General features: G+C 41.6%; 1 protein-coding gene across 2 annotated transcripts in view; it reads left to right on the top strand.

Annotated features, from left to right (window-relative positions):
* The window catches only part of nos1apa (nitric oxide synthase 1 (neuronal) adaptor protein a), a 119,858-nt gene that overhangs the window by 75,492 nt on the left and 22,511 nt on the right, over positions 1-21,855 (top strand). For both annotated transcript variants that reach the window (XM_072684356.1, XM_072684357.1), the window contains exon 9: positions 17,176-17,337. In XM_072684356.1, the coding sequence (XP_072540457.1) occupies positions 17,176-17,337 (162 nt within the window). The remainder of the gene's footprint in view (positions 1-17,175; positions 17,338-21,855) is intronic.

Below are 21,855 nucleotides of genomic sequence, written 5' to 3'. Positions count from 1 at the left end.
TATGTTCTCATCATATGCCTTTAAGCAGGGTTGTAAGTGATATAGTGAGGCATTAATATAATTCATAGCTAGATCCAAATTAGCTGCTATGCTATAGGGCCTTAACACTTACTAATGTGCTAATATGCTCATTGAACGTGTGGCAAATGCTAAACCATTCCGATTCCCTCCACACACTCAGATACCACTGCTTTCATACCACAATTTTATTCAGTATTTATTCAGATCACTGCACCAGTCAGTCACTTCAGAGAACATCTTAACACATACCACGAGTGTAGTCTTAATAAATCAGTATGCAGCATGTATGTTTTAAAGAACATGTGGAATAATGACACTATGGAATAATGATAATAACAGCATATTATTCTTTTACACACCTAGTGAAACTATTAGCTTCATACAGACTATAACTAGTGAGAAAAGCTTTAAATTGGTAATGCAATCTTGACGCCAAGACGAAACTAATGTGCATTTCCTATTTGGATGGTCCATGTCTGGAGAAAGCCAAAAAAGAGCTTTGAGCTCTGTTCCACCTGCCTGTTCCTCACTGTTAGCTGAGATGGGCTTGTGGATGCCTCGTCCAACTTCCCAATGAAATTAGTTAAATTAAATGTGTAACAGTTCCAAGAAGGAGTAATGCTGTTCTGCAGCATGGGAATGAGCTTCATAATTAACCCTCATGTACTGAGCTTAAGAGACACCTCTTTCTGCATTCTGCATCACCTCTTCAGTGCTGTTGTCATGTTTACTTTGGTATGTGAAGATCATGATTAAACAATGCTGAACATTAGTAGAGTTTAGAGGAAGAGGCTCAAGAAACAGTCAATTCTGGCTACAGATGTGCTGTGTGTGATGGTGTTTTTGTGCTCAGAAAAATAATAAGAAAAAAAGTGGAACCAATTCTTCTTCTTGGGGTCACAAAGCAGACCGTATGGGCTGTCTATCCTTCAAAGAGAACTTGAGGTGACATGTCAATAACATTTACATATAAATGTAGCTACTGTAGCTCCCAGGTTTACGGTATGTAAACAGAAGGTCACATAGAGGAAAAACTGATGTCATTCACCATGCAAATGCTCAGGCCAAATAATGTCAAAATGAAGCTGGATTTGTGTAATCTGATCCCAGCATTAGTGATCTGAATTGTGTTTTGAGTCTGTGCAGACTTTCTCGAAACTATGTCCCAACAGCAGAGGCATCCTAAAGAGCCTTTTATACAGTGATCCACAAGAACCATCAGTTCCACACACTAACAGAACATGAGCAACGTGGTTAAAGCATATCCTTCATCCACTGCGAATGCAAGTCTTTAATGATTCAGACTTCATACTGACAGCTGGAATGTCCTAGGAGTTAGTCTGGATATGTGAAGGTATGACCTGGCTTGTGAGGGACTGTAAATGGAGATGCGTTACTTATTGGCCTATTGTACTAGATTCGTTTGGGATTTCTTCCAGGCTAAAATCCATGAATGCACAGCTGGGTGGACATGTTCTTCATCCACTGAGCAAGAATGAGAGTCTGGAAAGTGCCATTCATAATTTACTGATTTTGGCACATGAGGCTTTGTGTGTGGATTAAGGCTGTGAGCTGAAATTAAACTAGAATATTCGTCTTGCTTGATTGTGAAATATTCTAATGTAAGGTAATGATAATATTCAGAACTGCAGGTAATGTTATTTTTCTACACCTGCAGCATCTACCTAGATTAACATTAGAGAGACATGTAATATTTATTTGTTTAGATGATTTTCTAATACAGTAAAATGAATAAAATGCAGGGATTTTAGCATCGTAGCTCAGCATCAATAGATGTCGACAGATAGCGTCTGTCCCATGAAATAACTGAAAAGCCCTGATGTCTTTTACTAAATCACTTTAATTCATTTGAATTCATTCGAGTTTAGTTGCTTGCTAAAGGAAATCCACACTCTGAACAGTTAAACATTGGTTCAAGCTGAATCAATCAGACACTATTCTAGCTGGCGGTGGTAAAACACGGTCATACTCTGAGTCAGAACTTTCTTCTGAATCTCCATTTTGGGAATTTTCCCCAAACAGTGAAACCAGAGGCCAGAACAGTGAGTTCTGTTTCAGCAAGATAACTGCCTCAACTCACTTATCCACTAAATGCTTTTACTGACATATTTATCCAATTGGTCAAAATTGTCTTCCCTTTTTTTTGCGACCTCACCAAGATTGGACGAGCTATTACCTAGCACAGTTGGAGCACTTTGTAAAGCTACAGTTTTACAGTGATTCAGTTCAAGAACAGGTTTATGAAGACATTATTATAGCTCTGACAGAGGCTGTATGTAGAGCTGAAAGTTTTAGTGTTAGTTGATCAGTGGTCCAGTTGTCTTGTTTCAGTCAGAGAAAGTTGTTTTTTGTCTGTCAGTCAGCTGTTGTTCGAATATTTAGGTTGTAAGAATGTGATGCCTGTTTTTAAATGTCGTTTCCATGATGGTTTTATGTAGTTTAATATAATTATATGAATAATAATGTTTATTTATATTAATTACAATGTGAGATGCGTGCACTCCCCAGGTGCATGTATCTGTACCTTTACTATGTACAGCAAAACGTGTGCTCCGCATTTTACCCATCTGTGGTAGTGGACACACACACCCAGCCAACTCCAGCACCCGGGGAGCAGAGAGTGTGAACCCTGTCATCAATAGCTCTGAGCTCTAACCGCTGAGCCACCACTGCCCCCAATGTCCGTTAATTGGAGCCTTGAGGACAGCAGATTGAGCTCCAAACATTGTGGTTAAAACAAAGACTCTGAACTGGCCTTGGATTAAAACAGCATTAAAATAGGCCTGGATCGGACTCCATCCCGATTCACTGGATCCGATTGTGACATCCCAAGTTATCTTAAATGAGTTTGCCACGCCAGATCTAATCTCACGATGGCCAGGCTAATCCACATGAAGAGCGGTTGTTCATGAATGAATAAATAGGTGCTTTCCTAGTTTTGCGTTTTGCCATTTCTTATCTGAAGCCTTTCAGAGACACAGGGCTTTTTTCGTGTGCATGCTCATTTGTTTGATAAGCAAAACAGCAGAACAAAAGACTTGTTGCACGCTTCCTTCTTTACCTCTAGTTGTTAGAGCTGCAAATTCACCTCATCATATTGTTTACAAAGGGAACACCACATGCTCCCTGAAAAGAACAGGAATTTGCAAGGCATAGATTTTGTCCTTGAATGCAGAAAAAATAGGATTCTATCAAACTGACTGGATTCAGAGAGAAGCTGCTATGAAGACAAAGGATTTAACACAGAAGCCATTGAATTAGTTATGAGGATGGATCAGTTCTCACCATTGAGGGTTCTGAACTTTACCCTATGGCTGGCAACTTCACACACCCCAGTCAGGCTGCCTCAGGCCAGTACACTAGTGAGGTCATATCAAATATGGAGAAGGAGTGCAGTGTTCAGTGCAGTGCTCATGTTTTCCAGACTGTTACTGAAAAGTGAATAGCCAACACTGGCCCCATGGGGCATCCTTGTCTCCAGGTGTAAACCTTTGACCACTGATGTACATTAAAACACTGTATATGGACTAAAGTCACATAGAAATCAGATTTTGTCTTAGCTAAAATAGCACACTTCTGATGTCTAAATTTGCTTTTTTTTTTTAGTTTTTTCATGAGTTTTCCAGAGTCGAGCAGTGAGACCAATGAACACAAACATATAGTGTAACAGTTGTCAAGTGAACTGATTCACTGGGGCCAGTTTGGGGATATTGGGGCCACATTTCATTAAGCCTTGTCTTACAGTGCAGTGTTGGTGGTAAACCACCTTTTGAAAATGATTTTCTAGGCTCAGCCTTAATCTAGGTGTGGGAAACTGGCCCTTGAACTTAAGCAAGATATTTTAGGTTCCTTAAATTCAGGTTATGTGATTTCTGACTCTGTTACACACAGTTATCTGTAAAAATTAGCAAATGTACAGGCTAGTTGAGATGGCGCCATACTACTGTACTGCTTGTGAAACTTGAGTATCGTCCAATGCTGATTACCTTCTGATATTTCTGCTTTGTGTGTTCTGTGTATAGGTGATTCTTATTTTACTCCTCTCTGAAGCGTCCGTTCCTGCAGTTTAATCTACTGTCTTGTAGTAACTATGAGCAGCCTCACTGAAGTTGCATTTGCTTGATGTGTAATTATATTATTATGATCTAACAAAGCCCAAAATCAGTGTTTTACTTTTTTATTGTCAATAACTCTCATTTGAATAAGGGAGAAACACATGAAGTGAAATATTACTCAGATTGCTCAGATTAAATGCCTTGGTGTGGCCTGCAGAAAGAGGCTACAAAAAAACGGAAAAGGCATGTCTTGCTACTTATCAGCTACTTTTGAGGAAAGAGTAAAATGTTTGCCAAGCTATTCCTTTACAGGAATGTGGACTGTAAAACTGCACTTGCGAAATGAATTGAGATTCCCATTACCTTGCAGTACTTGCTCAATGATGCATCTGCCCTGTCTGGAGTCTCCAGATCAATGAAAGACACGTGTGCTTGGTGGCGTGTGCTTGGAGAACACTAGGAGCATCATTCAAAAGTAATGACACCTTGTGGATTATTTATCAAGGGTTGAATTCGGCTTTTGGGCTCATGCAACCTTGATTTTGCCCAAGTGCGTGAGGAGTGCAGAGAGTGTGCCAAATATTAGACCATGTTGTTGAAGGGAGGAAAACAGTGTGGGCACGCATCATGATTGCTTGAATAGGTCATTGGAATGCTTTGATTGCACCAATTATTTTTGTTTAGCTGTTCAAATGGAACTTCGTTAGTATCATTTCAGCTTACTGAATGAGAAAAGAGCAAGAAGCACATTCAGCTCTTTGGGAGGAACATTGTGCACATCTTCCTGACTTAGGACATGTTTAGTTGGTCTAATCAAAGCAACAAAAGGGAGTATACCATCTCTTTAGTTGTTTCAAGCAATCACTTTTTCACACAATCACATTATCTCTTGATGAGTGCTCACGTTATTGACTTTTGCCATTATCTCTCAAATTGGCTCCATGCAAATAGGACAAATCGAGCACTGACGCACGTGTTTATGCCTAATATTAGTTCTGAGCGAATAAGCTCTTAAATGAGTCACTTTCTGAGTGCCCAGAAGTAATACTGATGTATAAAAACATGGAGCCTCATTCACCAATATCTTAGGCTGTAGAATTTAAGAACAGCCCATTATAGTTTCAGAAAGAAACTACATGTTTAGTGAAGTAAACAAAAGGAAATTCACATTACCTGGAAAATTACCTAACAAATGGACCTGCATGTTTACCTGTTTATTGCAAATATGTGTTTTGCACTGACCTGCAATTGAGGGTATGAAGTATTAGCATTCAAAGACCCAGCCAGAGAACAGAGATTGAGGTAGAGGGAGCGAGGAAACCGATGCCTCCTACGTAGTACACTCTGAAGCACGCACGACTGTCCTTGATCTTTTTGCACCAAGGCAACCATTGGAACAGACACTGACTCATCTTTGTCCAGTGTCTCTAGATCACTAAATATCTGAGGTCACGAAAAAAAAGACCTGCTGCTCCACACAAAAATTCTGCCATTGTTGCTCAGGTGAATAGCCCCAGCTCTGACTAGGTATCTGACATTTTACTGCAAGGGATCTTTTTCCCAAGTTCTTTTGTTTTCACATACCTCTCAGACAGAGATGTGAACTGCATTTCAAAGGAATGGGTAATTATTCAGAGCATGATAGACTGATACGGAGCCACCTCCATGCTAATGCGCCACAATGACATTTAACTTTAATGCGAATTCAGGGAAGGCTGTAGAAGTGTCTGCCTTTTCATAGGGCTTTTAATCTCTTGAGTGTTAAGCTACTTAATATCAAAGGCTTCTAGCTTTACCCTGTTTTATACAAGACCGGTGAATCTTTTGAGTCCCTGCTTTGGTTTCTCGGAGGTTAATCACAGTGCTGTGCTGCTGTTATACGTTGGGGAAAAAGAGGGGAGTGCTGAAAAGGGTTGCGTGATGAATTAAGGGACATTACGTCTATGCAATATCATTTTTCGTTCTGTGTGGAGGTGAGTTTGCTGTATAAATGTGTTTATTGCTGTACTCTTACAGAGGAAGAAAGGTCAATCAAAAAGCACGTAATAGCAGAAGTCAAATGAGGAGCAAGCAGGAGAATAGAAACTTCTTTTGCAAGGTCTCTGAAGAAAGTCTGCTGTTCTTCAAAACAGATTAATAGGTTACAGGAGAGAAAGAGATTACGGTGGGAACTCACTCCAAATTAATTTGGGACACATTCAAGAAAAGCCTGAATTCATTGAAGCAGACCCTCTAGCAAGCTAGCATATTTCTGGACTTTTGAGATATTGGCTATTCTATTAGTTCTTCTACACATTACTAATGCTTTGTATGTGCTGTAGCTGGCCAGCTGAATGTTTCTCTTACTAACCCAGCTCACAGAAGCAAGAGTGCCCACCTCCCTTTGTGTACCGGTTTCCTGGAAAGTGGAAAATGTTGTTACGCTGTTGTTGTACCACGGTGAGGTTGGGTCACCTAAAAGCTTCCCCACCTTCAAAATGTACTGAACATCACTTCCTCTCGGTTGCCCCATTGTTTTTCATTCAGCGTGGAACAGGGACTAAAGATGCAAAGGCTGCCAGTGCCCTTCAGGGTCAGTCCTGCAAGTTTGGAAAACGATAATGGTCATTTAAAATGGTCTTTTGTGGTCTAGTGTTGTTAACCTGGATCTTTTAAAAGACCATCATTACATTTCACTCAAACAAGTTGGAGCTTCAGCAGAAACTTTTCTGATAGGTTCTTGTTTCACAGGCTCCCACTATGCTGCCAGATTGTGACCCTGTTTTATTGTTCTTGGTCTGACCACCTTCACAGCTCAAAGTAAAGTTCACAGTGCTGTCTTTTCATAGTGTGCCAAGGGTCAAAGCACCCAGCCTGAAAGAAACCGCAGAAACCAAATACATGTAGCCCAGCGGCACTGTTTAATTCATATAATTCCATGAATGAATGAAGATCTCAACATGTATAACCACCAATATATGAGTGGGTGCACACAAACAAAATGTTACATCAGCACAGTTGCTGTCTATTAGTTGAATTGTTTTGGAAGGAATTGTTATGATGCAACCGCTTGACATATTTGTGTGTCTGCAATATTTACTCTTAAAAACAACATTCAAAACACGAATGTACATGTACTGTTTTTCTTTTTTCTCTATATACAGTATCATTGTAATATCAGTGATAAAGAGGTGGGTAATTACATTTATATTTTAGCAGACTAGAGTAGTAGTGCACTATTCTACTGTGCAGCAGCACCTGCACAAATATAACCTTCATGAAGGAGTCATCAAAAGAAAAGGTTTCCTGTGTCCAATTTAGCATCAGACATTTTCAACGGAGCACTCGGGCAACCCTGAGGCATTATGGGAACAGGTCCTGTGGACTGATTGAGATTAGAGATTTAAAACAGAAAATTGCCATTTTGATCAAGAATGCCAGTTTTCCATGGCACTGACCATATAGATCATAATAGTATCAAGTGTTAGTAATATAGTATCAGCCACTATATCTAATCCCTCATTTTTCTCTCTCTTTTTGTACCCTTACCTTTGAGTAGGCCATCACTCTCTTATGGATGTCTTTGTAGAAAGCTGGATGATTCAGATGAACACAGTCAAGGACATGTATGAGCTGATCTTGGCTAAAGGCACAGGCTTTATAGGAGGTAGCCAGCTGTTTAGACACAACTCAACAAAGAGGGAGAGAATGCATCAGTGACTCTTCTCACCAGATTCATGCTGCACATCAAAGAGGAATGTTGCAGATTGCACTTTCTCTTCTTTCCCCTCAAGGGCAAAGATGCTTCACTAGAGCACACAGAGCAGTTGCACTACCTTGCAGAACAGCATGCCCTGCACTGTTGACTCCATCAGTGTTACGTTGAGTGGACTCATCTTGAACACTTGTTTTTTGGGTGGTGTTATTTGCAGTTGCACCCCCCCCCCCCCCCCCCACACACACACACACCCCTTATAAATAGAAATGCTGCTTTACTAAATACTTGGATCAGTGTTTTGTTAAGTATTTTGAAGATGGGTAGTTCAGTGATTTGAGTGCTTTTGGTTTAATGTAATACTCATCCTTTGGTAACACTGAAAAAAATAGTTTTTCTAAATGAGGAGGAGCTAAACTATTGCAATAAATGGCATCAGTGCTGCGTGACCATGCATGCGAAGTTTAGTATATTCATTCTAAAAATAGAGTGGTCTGGTAGGTTTTTGGGGGAGTTTTTTTCTGGCCATGTCATGTCTTTACGTATATACATCACATGCGCAGGCTCTTAAAGACCTGAGAACTGCTACTGCAAACGTGGAGATATCAGAATGGCTCTGAAAGGAAATTACAGTGCACATTTTAAAATCGCATTCTCAATGCAGTTACACATTTTTACCAAAGAGGTCTCTAAATCCCCAAAACGTACGGACTGTCACTTTAATATAAAATCCATCAACACGTCCCCTTCACTTGAGGTTAAAATGAAGGTTTCGTGTGAATGGTGCATAAATTGGTCATTATTGCATTATCACATCCAGTTAATTGTGTGAGAGTAAATATATCTGAAAAGGTTAAAAAGTTCCATAAGTGGACATAATGCCACAGTTGTCAGCATTCTTTAGTGACTCTTGAGAAAGGATATTACTCTAATAAGATACTTAGGGCCCTCTACATTTAGCCACGTCCACAGAAGATAAACACACAAACAATTTGCATTAATTATGTGGTCTTTGCTAAACCCTCTAGGATATAAACCAATACCACAGTACGTTTTCTCTAATTTCCGAGCCTCACGATCATGGCCTGCACATTTCAGTGTTTGTCCCCACTCCCAGCACAGCTGGTCCAACCAATCACTTAATTAACAAGCCCTTTCTGAGTTGAAGTGGGCATGTTGGAGCACTAAAATGTACTGGGCAGGCCGTACTTCACAGCCAGGGTTGGAAACTTGAGCTCTAAATTGTGGCTTCTAATTCACAACCTGACATAAAGGAACAGATGTATGTGTGACTACACTCGGTGGGACTGCAGTGTGCGCTCAGAGCGAGTCCAAAATTAAGCATTGATTTGCTATGGCAGGGGCTATTTCAACAGTGCACAGGACCACCTATTAACTGCACACACCAATGAGTGACAACACAGTGAAACATAGTGAAGTCATCAAGAAGCTCAAAAGAGAAGACATCAGTCACAAAGTGATAGCAGTGTTAATAAATGAAGAGGCGTTGTCAGTGTATATTTTGCACTGCATCATCTCACACAACACTCAAAAGCTGCACCCTCCCGTTCGGCTGTAGCTGCCTGCTTTCTCCTGGGAAAGCTTCCCACTACATTTTGGAGTGTCAGTGGGTGCTTATTCAGACAAAAAGCCATTTGTGAGGACAGACACTGCTGTTGCATGACAAGCTCCAGCTCACAAGCTGTGACATTCCAGCTCCTCCCAAAGGTGTTGAAGTGGGGTCGAAGTGCATGCCACTGAAGTTCCTCAAACCATGTCTTTGTGGACCTCGCTCATTCTAGAACACCCAAAAGACTTATAGTTAGTTAAGTTATAGGTTGAATTTATAGCTTAGTTAATAGTTTAATAACTGACTACCCTCACCATCCTCCTTTTACCGAAATGTACTGTTGGCAGTATGCAGTGCAGTAGGTGGTGATCCCCTGGATCCCCAGACTTCCGCCAAACTATGATTAAAATGATCCAGAGTCCAGCAACGCTGTGCTTTACTTTATTTTGAGCTTGTTCAGATACTCCGCTTCGGACATCAATTAAAGTTTCTGAAAAATGGTTCTTACGCAGATGTTTCTTCCAGAGGCACTCTGTACTCTGTAGTGAGTGCTTAAGCAGAGAATAGGTCATTCTAATGTGCCTCAGTACTCAGCAGCTTGGCTCAATGAGGTTGTTCCTAATATTACAAACTTACTTCTCAGAAAGGTGATATCTGTATCATATGATAGTACTACGTTTACGCATCCTACCAAGGTCTTTGTCTGTAGGAAATTGCATTGTGGTGTGCATGACTTACTGTTTTCAGGTGTATATAGTGTTTGCACCTGAATCGGGCACTAAAGGCATAGTACATCTCAGGATTAGCTATGGTTTCAAGGGTAGAGTTCATTACAAGCTCATCAGCATGAACAAATAAAACAAGGTGATTCCACGAGCTGCCGAACAATAGTAATGCAGCTGAGAAGAATCAATGGGGGCCATAATGATAGCTGACAGCAAAGGGCCGAGCATGGTCTCCGAGGGCAAAATCTTAAGATTAATTTAAAAAACTGAATGCTGTCATTTATTTTCCTGCTCTGCTTGGCTGATGCTGTGAGCCAAAGTTGAATGAGTTGAAAAAATGAAGCCAGTTCTTGCGGAAGAGAAACATAAAACCGGCACCTTCTAAATGCATTTTGATATGGCGAGTGCTTCCTGGTATTTGTGGGTGTTTTTTTTGTATGTATTGTCTATTCTATTCTTGCACAGACTAGTTTGGCAAATATGCATTGTAGTGTAAAATAATGTATCGTATAGTTCCTCCGTAACCTAACCCACTTCCCTAAAACCAGAAGAAACGGCTGGATCAACCTAGGTGATGGCAGGCTTTCGCTCCCTAGCTCTCTCCTCTCACTCTCTCACCCTTCCTCACTCCTCCTCGCTCTCATTTGAATGAATTTTTATCCATCTGCAATTTTTTATTTCTGTCTTTTGCCAGCTATCTTCTTCCTTAATATTTCTTCCTCTCTGTGAAGTCAGAAATACCCCGCAGACATTACTGACTTCATTAAAACTCTTAAGCCTGGAGGAAAGGAAGCAGCAGAGGCGAACGCTGGAGTCGAAGCCCCTGTTTAATGCATGGCTTAGTGAGTAATGCAGCTGCCCCAATGAGGGAGAAGAATCTGGCCAGTCTGACGGACCTTACCGTATTCAGCCTCATTACCCTCTGACCACTATTGATAGTGCTGTCCACAGGCCAACTTGCCACAGGTCCCCACAAACTTTAGCGACACTAGAGATGAATGCGGGTGCAATAACCTGTTATTAGCCCCATTACTTCTCAGTTCACACTAAGGGAGTTAAAGATCATTAAATATTACCACTCTAGTGATCATGGTATGCATAGACATACACAATGGTTTGTGTAATTTAATTGGACGTATAAATACGTAGAATAGCTTGGAACTGTAAACAAAGGTGTGGGACTGAAAGTGTAGGGCTCATATAGCCTTATGGCTTATTAATACCCTTTAACAGTCTATTGTGTTAGCAGGCCTTGCTCAATAGCATTGCACAAGAATCAAGATATCACCATATCTCCCAGCACTTGCATACCATTCTGTGGCTCATATACTGTTTCCACACCTTGTGTGTTTAGTACCGTATTAATGGCCTGCAGCCTGGCCTAAAGTAAAATTCCGGGGAAGTTGTGTGGATCATAGCGATCAGTATCAACTTCCTTAATCTCCTGTTTTGGTGTGTTCCTTGCCCCAGGCTCTGTATGTGTGATGGAAGCTTCTTGGCTTTAGACTGTCTCTATCTCTCCATCTCTCATCGGATCTATATTGCTTTCCCTCTGAAAAGCTCTGGTTTTCATATATGAATCACAGCTGGCACAGCCGTACGTTCAAGTGCAATCTCCTCTTATGGGTCATCATGAGTCAGCACAGCTTTCAGCCTCTGTATTACTCACAAGAGCTTTAAGAATGAGGAAGGAGAGGCCAGTTGATTAGACTGCAAAATATATATATATATATATATGTAGGGTGGTTCCTCTTCGCAAAACTGGAGAAGAAGATTGTCTGATATTCAGTTATCAGGGCACTGGAGTTTAAATCCTGATGCTACAGCTCATTAGACTGGAGTCACAAGCCCTGCTGCTTTCTCATGGATATAGTTCCCCTGGGTTCCGCCACAATAGCAGGATGCTGCCCTGTGATGACTGGAGATTCAGACAGAAGGTGAAAACTGGCAAAATGAGAATTAAAGGTATGTTGGCATGTGATTGTTTTGGGCAAGGAAAGTTTCTTTTCAGTATTTTAGGGAAGATCAATGTAAAAATTTTATATTGTACCATAAATAAGAGAACAAATGTTTGGGTAGCCCTCGAGATTTGAGCTCTTAACTTTTATCAAGGTCTCAGACGTTAATCTAATTAGGGCTATGGCTTGCATACAGCAATCGTTAGGAAAGGCCAGGTGATGTCAAGTTCGAAGCTTTATAGAGACTGTGACCCTGTAGAGACTTCCAACCCTTTTGCCACAACAGTTGGCAGCCACAGGCTCATCTAAGATGTGTAGTTGGAGGAAGTCTATAAAAAGACAGCAAAGCATTTTCAGGTATCAGGTACTGGGCATTTCCCCAGTTCGTAATGTAGTTAAGAAATGGCACTTAACGGAAACAGTGGCTTGGAAGGCCAAGAACTCCTGATAGGATTGCAAGGCAAATCAAAACCTCAATTTGACTGCAAAAGGCTTTCAGGAAGCTGTAGCATAGTCTAGCAGGGTGTTACACTGTTCTACTGCAACATACCGCAACACACATGATCTTCTGAGCAGATTCAAGCCCAAACGTTTCCATGGCTCTGTAGTATGGTAAATATCAGTGTATTCCAAATGGCAAAGGTTTGCCTAATTCACAGTGCAGTAATGGATGGTGTTAATAAAATCAAATGGCTAATATAGTAATGGATGTTTTCAGACACACTACTCCATGCAGCCAGTCAGGCCTTAAAGCCATTAACCTGCAAAGTCCTAATGGATTTAAATTCATAAGTGTTGCCATAGTGAAGGTGATGCAACGTTTCCTGACAGCTTGAACCCTCGAGTGACCACCATTTATCCAGACAGAGTTTGGAGGAGCTCAATTTTCTCCGTGATCAGTTTTTGGCTCTATCGTCTCCGGCTCTGGCCATGGGTATGAAGCAAAGTCACAAACTCGCGAAGTCATCTGCGGGAGCAGGTGTTGTTTACAATGTAGCGTTCTGCAGGGCTGCCCAAATAAACAGCTGTCGCGTAGTACGCTCCCGCAAAAAGCTGGCCTCATCAACATGCTAACCGAGGCCCCAGCCTGCTTTTGTTTTGCCCGCGTTAATCCTACCAGGAATATGAGGAATGACAGTGAGTCTGTAGAGCCGTGGCTTTTAGCAGCACGCTCTGGCGGGAGGAGGAACGGATTAGAGCAGGTGTGTTTGTGTGTGCGCATATTAGCCCTCACCTTGAAACACGCAGTCATCTGTCATATGTGTAGAAGTGTGAGACACTTCTCTAATAGAATGCTCTGCATAAGTAGGCGAGCAGAGTATTGTGTTATTGTGACAACCTTAAGCCCTTTGAATTCGTAGGCTGAGTGTTGGTGTACTTGCATGAGAAGGTGCAGCGCAGAATGGGAATACCCTAGCATTACTAAGGCAGGCAGCCTTAGTCATTTAAACTACTGATTTGAGCATCATGCATAAAACATGCAGTAAGTTAGGAGAAAATGGTTCATATTTTTTGTGTTTTAGCTTTTAGCTTGTTACCTTGGCATAAGCTTAGTGTTGAATTTTGGATGATGACTCCTACACCAATATCAAAACCAGCAAACAGAACAAAAACAGCAGTGAACATAAACTGGTGGCATAAGCTCAGTGCAAAGCCCAATTAATTGTGGGCAATGGGTTGCTGTGTCTGTCTCAGCCAACAACAGATCTTGGGTTTTAGCTTTGCAGTAATGGTAGATTGTCTGGTGCTTGCAGCCATTTTTGCTAAGCTACTTCCCAAGCTATGGGTGGGGATACTTAGATAGCTGGTAGTATAATGCTGTGTGCCATATACCTTGAAGTCGAAGTCGGATGTCACAGCCGAGTTGACCGTGTTCCTTTTGAACGTTCAGACAATTGTACACTTTTCACAAAGTTTTTCACAATTTCCAAAAACAGTTAAAGACTTTGTAGTTTGCCACAACAGGTTTGGCAATACCAGTGTTTTATGGTGAACATAACCAAAACATGTCCCACATTATGTCCCAGGTTATCATTGTTGGTGATACCATAAAGTTGATAACGTTGAATTTGCAGTAATTTTTCATTTTGCACATCCAAACATAATGAAAATGTGTCCACAGATAGCCAGTTGGACAGTACTGTGTATATGACTGAATTATTAAGACACTAATTGTTAGAAGTTCTAATAAACTGTAAAATACTACTGCTTTTGCTACTGGTGATCTGCCATCTTTGATTTTGAACTTGAGATTGGTGAGGTTCTCCCAACTTTCCTTGTAGGAAATCCAACTTGAGGGCAGTGGTGGCTCAGCGGTTAGAGCGCCAGGCTATCGATTCCAGGGTTGTGGGATTGATTCCCGGGCTTGGCAAGCTGCCACTGTTGGGCTCCTTTACCCTCTCTGCTCCCCAGGTGCTGGAGTTGGCTGCCCACCGCTCTGGGTGTGTGTGTGTACTCCCTGCCCCTATCTCACTAGTGTGTGTGTGTGTGTGTGTGTGTGTGTGTGTGTGTGTGTGTGTGTGCACTACCACAGATGGGTTAAATGCGGAGGACACATTTTGCTGTACAGTGTACACTGTATAGTGACAAATACGTGCACCTTTACCTTTGTTCCAGTTGAAATTTCCTACCTGGAACTCAGAACTTTTGTCATTCCAGGGCAATTGGGGTGCAGCATAATTCTAATACATCCCCCTGGGATGTAGAAAGGGACTCCACATCTGAACACCATAAGCAAAAAAATAAAAGCACAAAACTGACAGGGTTGTTTTGTTTCACAGTTTGTGGGTTTGTAGGCTCTTCAGATACAAAAATATTTCAGCACAAACACTGACAAAGTGAGGGTTTTCTCGGTTTACACAGTGTAAACATTCTGTACCAGTTACAAAGTTTTCCTAAACCTCAAAGCATCCAAGCCAACAACTGTTTGAGGATCTTTTTAAGAGTGGATTCACTGTGCGTTCCAGTGTTGGACGTGTGTGGTGGTGGTGGTGGTGTCAAGACGTCCAGAGAAGGAACTCCAGCTTATTTTTCAAACACGAATGGCTTAAAATGAAAATATGTTGCACCTCGGTTTTAAGCACAGTTGATCAGGCTGTCAGAAGAGGTCTGTTCCGTTTTGAACAAAAAGCACTGCTCTGATAATTTCTCTGATCTCGATTAGTGAGTCAGCACTTTGCTCTTCTTGGCAATGCCAGGATTTTCTCCGCTGGCAACTTTTTCATCCGAATAGAACCAAGCTGACACTATAAAGACCTTTCGTCCTCCATTGGCTGGTACAGTGTGTGCCTTCCCTCACTCACCCAAACACACTCAGCTCCCAGCATGAGGCAAGACAGGACAGCCACCATTACTATAATTTTATCTCAGACCTTTGGGGAAAGTAAACAAGTCCGCCTCAGGGAAGAGTATGGCCTGTTGGTCACTGTTACCTACTGTCCCTCTGCTCTGTTTTGCTAGCAGCACAGCTCTGCAACCTGGAGCCACTGCTCTAATTAATGTCACTGTCGATGAATGGCATAGCGTTGATCGTAGCGACTATGGTGTTCCGTGGCTCAGCTTCGCTGCAACAGAAGCAAAAAAGAACTTTGCGAGTTCACTACATAGCCACAGAGAGCAACGCTTTCACACAGATCCTGCTAATGACCATAACTCAGCATGTAAAGCTACTCTCTAAAAGAAGGAAACTGTTTGTCAGTCTCCAGCGCTTCTCTCTGTGCTGTTTGTCTCCCCGATGCAATTATCTGCCACCAAAGGCTTAGCCAACAAAACATTGCATTTTATGTTCAAAGAGAATTTCCAGAGGCTATTCCTGTACTGGTTTTGATCAGCTGAGATGTTTTCATGCTGGATTTCCTTCTTTGAAATGCGGTTCAGTGAAGATCTAGGTTAATTGAGTTAGTTGGTTTAGCTCTAACCCTTTTAGACAGGTTTATTAGCTTTTATTATTTCATTTCATGTCTTTTGATCTTCGAATGTACAGTCTAATCTGGATGTCTGTGTGTGGTCTGGGGTGCTTTTTATTTTTTATTTATTTCATTATTTATTTTTTGTCTAGTTCTGGAAACTCCTCACTCTACATAATAAATTACTCCAATACATGGCAGTTTCCAGTAGATGTAAGTAGTTTCCAGAACCTACCATTTACCAACAATTTACTGGATCCTGTGCACTATTTTGAAAAAAAAAATGATCTATGATATGTTGGTGAGATTCTGGAGATCTATTTAGTCACTGAGATTGCAGATTTTACTCCTTCATAATACTGCACTGTACTCATTTTAAAAATAAGGATGTAATAGGGCACTCTTCATGCACCGTTATCACTAATGAATAAGACCTAGAAAATATTACCCAAATGTGCAAGCTTTCGCTGTGTTCAAGACTTTGTGTCTAACGTGCAACTTACATTTCTATCTATATAGGCAGTACTTAGCTCTCGATCAAATAACACTAGACTGTCCATCTCCACATACAATTCTGAAGCTAAGGAGTTCATAGTGGGCGCTTTTTCAAAAACTGAAGGGTTTTGAATACACATTTGTTTGTATGTTGTCATGTATGGAAATCCTGGGAATTGTTCTCCTATGAAGGATGGGATCCAGGATTTAGCCGTAAGCAGTATGGGTGAAAGCGTAACAACGTGCCCCATAGGCAGAGTTAATTGTAATGACCTGAGATGTTAGTCGTCGTGGTCATTTAAACAATAAAATGATGGGCAGTTAATTCAGTGCTGTGATGTTTGAACCACACCAGTTTTCCAACCAGAACGCACAAAACTATCTGCATCAAAATAAATGTGTGGTTATGTAACAGCTGCATGGACAAAAAGTCTGTTATTAATTTTTTTGTATATATTTATAGCTCACCCAACAGTTCGCTTCAGTATATATCACTGGCTTGTTGTTAAAATTAAACAGTTAATCAGAGTTTCATGATTAACCTTTACTATAATGCATACTGATCCCATTGAGGCATGTTAGAAGAAAACCACACAAAACGTCCCACTCAAGCTGGGGTGATGAACTTGATCAATGCTAATAAAGTTACCAGTATCGTCCCACCATGACATATCTGGACAATATAATAGTGATATTGAATTCCATCAATATTTCTGTTTCCTCCCCTGCAGCTCTCTGAAGAAGTCTCCATCCTGCTAGCCTCTCCGAAAATGCTGCTTCCCTCTGGCAGTCAGCTCCCAGCTGGCACACCACTGTCTGTCCACCACCAGCTCCAGCTCCTGCAGCAACAGCTCACTCAGCAACAGCAGCAGACCCAAGTGGCTGTAGCTCAGGTAAGCTTAAGCACAGTAGCACAGTATTACACCAGCGAATGTGCAGTATTTCTTAAAGGAATATGCTCATGCCTTACAGTGGCAAGATGGCACATGCATTATCTGAAATCATCTAAGAGGCATGAGGCATGCAAGGTTTTCCCAGCAGAGTCTTCAGTTTAAACAATCGGAAACACGTTAAAGAGGAGAAACAAAAGACTGAGAATAATGCTGTAATTAATTTGTGAGGAATTAGTGATTCAGCTCTGTAATTAAGTTCATTACTTCATTGGGGAGCTGTTTCTTTTCCTTTGTGCACTTTCTGCTCTGAAAAAGAACTGTAATCAGTGATCAGGCAATGTGAAGAGGTGAAGAAGATGAAGAGCTTATCTAGAAAGAGGCTTTTCCTGGGTTTGCACTGTCTGCAAATACTTAATAACATCATAGCCAGCGGAGTTCAGATTGCCCCTCCATTTTTGATCCAACCTCAGTGTGGAGTTTTGAGGTTTGAGGTTGATGTAAGCTCATATATCTTACTTATAGAGCACAATGCGATTTGAGGGCTGTGATTTTATGATTGAGCACCCCAATCCCGCCAATCCCACTGATCCTTTTCCCTCTAGCTACTGACCTAGATGAATCCTCCCCTCTCTCTCCCGCACATTCTCTCTATTACTTGTCCTCTCACTCTCTCTCTCTTCCTGTCCTCTCTCAACTGTCCCAGCCCCCAAGCAGAACTTCATCCCTTGTAATCCAAACATAAGAACTGATTCTGCACCGCCAGGGGCGTAAACAGCTGAAGGTTTTGTATGTCTTCAGCATTTTCACCCCTGCAGACAGCAGGCTGGTGTAGTAATCTGGCCTTTCAAAAGCCTGTAGTGATCTCATTCTGCCATGGTTTTAAGCTCTTGGGAAAGGCGATATAACCATAATGTCCAATCACAAGGAAACTGGAGGCTTGTGCCCCTCTCAGTTCGATAGGCTTGTACTCCTCTCAGGTTTATGGGCTTGTGCTCCTCTTGGTTTAATAGGGCTGTTAGGGATGTCTGCCACAGCCCCCGTCAGTATAATGATCTGCGAACACACAGAAAACAGACAGTGGCTACATTCCATCTGCCCAGGCATGGCATCAGTCGCTGAATACGAATGGCACGCTTTGAAGTGTGCTATCAAAGCAGCACAAGCTCAACAGTCATTGTTTATTCATTTTTTTGTCTTTCCATTTGTGTAGCAGTGACCCTCATTCTTGGGGGGAAAAACACAGATGAAAAAATGTGCTTGATTTTTCCATTCTGCAGTTCAAAGTACACACTCTGTGCACCTCAGAGAACTAGAGAAGCTCTGCGTTTTACATTTTACACAAAACACTGGAGCCTTTACCTAAGATTAGCCCTTGCTTGTATCATTTTAAATGCTTAATTGCTAATTCTCAGTGCTCTTCTGCTGTTTTGCATTTGCTCTCAGCCATGACACCAAAGTTAGCTGACTTAGGCCAAAAAAAAAACTAACAAAAAAACGTTCTGCTTATCATATTTCTGCATGCAAATGGTTCATTGATTATATTCTGTGGGCAGGGTGGCATTGGGCCTCTGCCACTGGCAAATTAAAGTAGTTTGTAATGAGTGCTTCTAACGCTTAAAGGAGCTGCTTACAAAACACACTTTCCTTCGTTGAAGCAGAATTGAGGAATCGAGGAACAGCCGCTATTTCTGGTGCGACGTGATGCCTCAGCACAAAAAGATTCACCCATGATCACATCAATGTATTCATTCCATTCCACCAGAGACGGATTTCTTCATTCAATTACATTCCATAGAGTAACAAAAAAGGACCTTTGGCCCTGTATTAGATCAGTTCGCTTGGTCGAGGTTAGTCACGCACATCCTCTGATCCCACTTGACATCGCCAGACTGCCAGATGAGGCTCAGCTCTGGAACGACAACTCAGTGTGGACCCGTTTTTCGGAGACCTCGCAAGAGCAGCAGAGCGGTACACACACCACTACACTTGAGCGAGACACGATGAGCTCTCCATTAATGCACACAGCTGAGTGAGAGGGGCTGTTTGATGATATCCCTGTTGAGAATCGCTTTGCAAAACTCGTCAAACAGCTAATGAGATCTAAATGTCTCTGTTTGGAAACTGGAAAGAGGGAGCTTACTTCTTACAGTAAGCAGATAATAAAAGGAGAAGAAAACAAGCATGTAAAAAGTAGGGCTGCACATTACATTGTTTATCACGACACAGGACTGTGCCATACTGACACTGCAGAAGACTGAAGTGTGGCAATGAGGAATTTTTCTCCCTCTTAAGTTGGATAAAAGTATGCTGATCAAATTTTCAAAATTTCAAAATATTTTCTTTTGGACGGGTGGATATTTTAATGACATTTAATAATTATGGTCAAAATAATGCAGGCCAGTCTTATCAGGGTTTTGTTCAAGCAGCTGAGAAGAATTTCTTAGTAAACAAGCTGCTGTTTGTCTGAAGTCCTGCCCATATCGATTCTGTTCTCAAATTCAGCCAAGAGGCTTTTGTCTCCTTAAATGATCTGGATAAGCCAGATGATCCATATCTCATATTTGTTTTCATTATCCATATTAGAAGTGCTTGGAGGATGGAGAAAGGCTTTCTTTCAAATGGATGGGCAGCTCGTGCAGTCATTAAAAAAGAGGAGAGCACTGGCAGTCAGAGGTCTCTACCTGGTCAAGAGTACAATTTCCTGCACTCTCAATGGGCGGGAATGGATAGCAGAGTTTCTCTCCTGGGTCGATTCTTGACCAGCGTGCTGGCTAATGGAGGGCATCTGTCGGGTCTTGTCGATAGAAATGAGCAGTTAGCACCCTCCTCCTAGTGTGCTGAGCTGCTGGGTGACATTGCAAAAGCAGTGGTTTAAAAAGATGGCATGAGTGGCTTCACGTGCTTCTGAGAATGCTAGTGTCAGGTTGGCAGCACTACTGACCTAAATTTTTTTTTTTTTTTTTTTTTTTTACATCGATGCACACATGCTGCAATGAACTTGACCCACAGCACCTATGTCACACTCTGCTCCACCCCTTATCAGCACATTTGTGATGTCCAGCTCCCCACCCATGGAGCCATGTTCTGCCAACCAGCTGAAATCTCAATAGAAGATATGCCATAGTAGAGAATAGAGAGTGGCTCAGCAGTCTATGGCAGCACATTAGATGAGCGCTAAGTGTTTCATTGACACAGCATCATTTTGGCCTTGTTATGATTGCCCTGTGCCATTCTGAGGGGTGTTTTGGAAAAAGCCCACAGTTGACTGATCATTTTTGCATGTGCTTTACTGAGAGCGAGATAGCAAAACAATAGCACCATGAAATATGAGGCTGGCACAGATGTTAATCATGTAACCTCTAAATAATAGAGCATCTTTTATCACTGATGCACACACACACACACACACACACACACACACTTAATCAAAGGGTTGCTCTGGAGGCACTGAACCTGTGCTAAGCTACTTGACTGCATTTAGAGGGTGGTCATTTTTTCTGTTTTGCTCTTTCTCCCCTGCTTGCCTCCCAGCTTCTGACAGCTCGTCAGCTTAGGCTGGAGAACGTATTGTTCTTAAAGGCCAGCGGCGCGGAGCATGCCCGCTCTATAAGCTGTGTCATAAATCACCCAGGACCCCTGTGTGTTAGGAGGAGCCTGCCATGCCCCTTTAACAACTCATGACAGTCAGAGAGCTTGGCATAAGTCATGACAGGAAATGGATTCTCCCAGCTATCAGTTTGTTGCATCTTTAGGACGCCTGAAGGACACAGCAGAGCCTCATAATCAGGCAGGACGGCTAGCAAGGAGTAAGCCGTTATGGATTTACAGTGCAGCAATACACATTCACACAGTCATGCTTGGCAGAATGACAGTCTTTATTCTTGGCCTCTCTGTTTTGAGGTCCTGTGTTTTTGTTTTTACATAAATTTGGACTAGGGCTGCAAGATAATCAATTGTTTGTTTTTGCAGCAACAGACCCAAGCGCACAGTACACAAGTGCAGAGTTTCAAAGCTGCTCGAACCTTATGTACTAGCCTGTAAAATATTAGGGATGTGCATTCTGAATAATTTCAATATTGGACTAACCACAAGAGTGGATGAACGGATATACCAGCAACTGCGGGTAAGAAAAGTAGGTGATAGCGTCTGTCTTTATTAAACAGTTAACTACACCACAGAAAATGTGTTCTATTGTTTATCTGAGGAGAATGTGTAGTTTTTGTGTTCAGGGAGTACCAGAAGCTTCCATTTACATGTGGGCTAAAACTACAGCTAAGAAGGATGCTAAAAAACTTTTGTCCTTTTGAGTGCAAGTGGATGATGTGCCAGTTTGATGTTAGCTATGTCATTATATTTCTCTGACAAACTAACTAACTAGTAGTTAGCCTAGTTAACAAAAAAAGCTGTTCCAGAGTCAGCTGCACTATCTATGTCTTCTCGGCTATGTCCTGGTGAGTCCATAGTGTGTCCATGGAAGTATAATACATGTATATCTTTCTCTATATTGCTATATTGCAG

This window comes from Salminus brasiliensis, chromosome 7, assembly GCF_030463535.1.
Source record: "Salminus brasiliensis chromosome 7, fSalBra1.hap2, whole genome shotgun sequence".
Classification (NCBI taxonomy): domain Eukaryota; kingdom Metazoa; phylum Chordata; class Actinopteri; order Characiformes; family Bryconidae; genus Salminus; species Salminus brasiliensis.
This window is presented reverse-complemented; position numbering and strand designations above follow the sequence as displayed.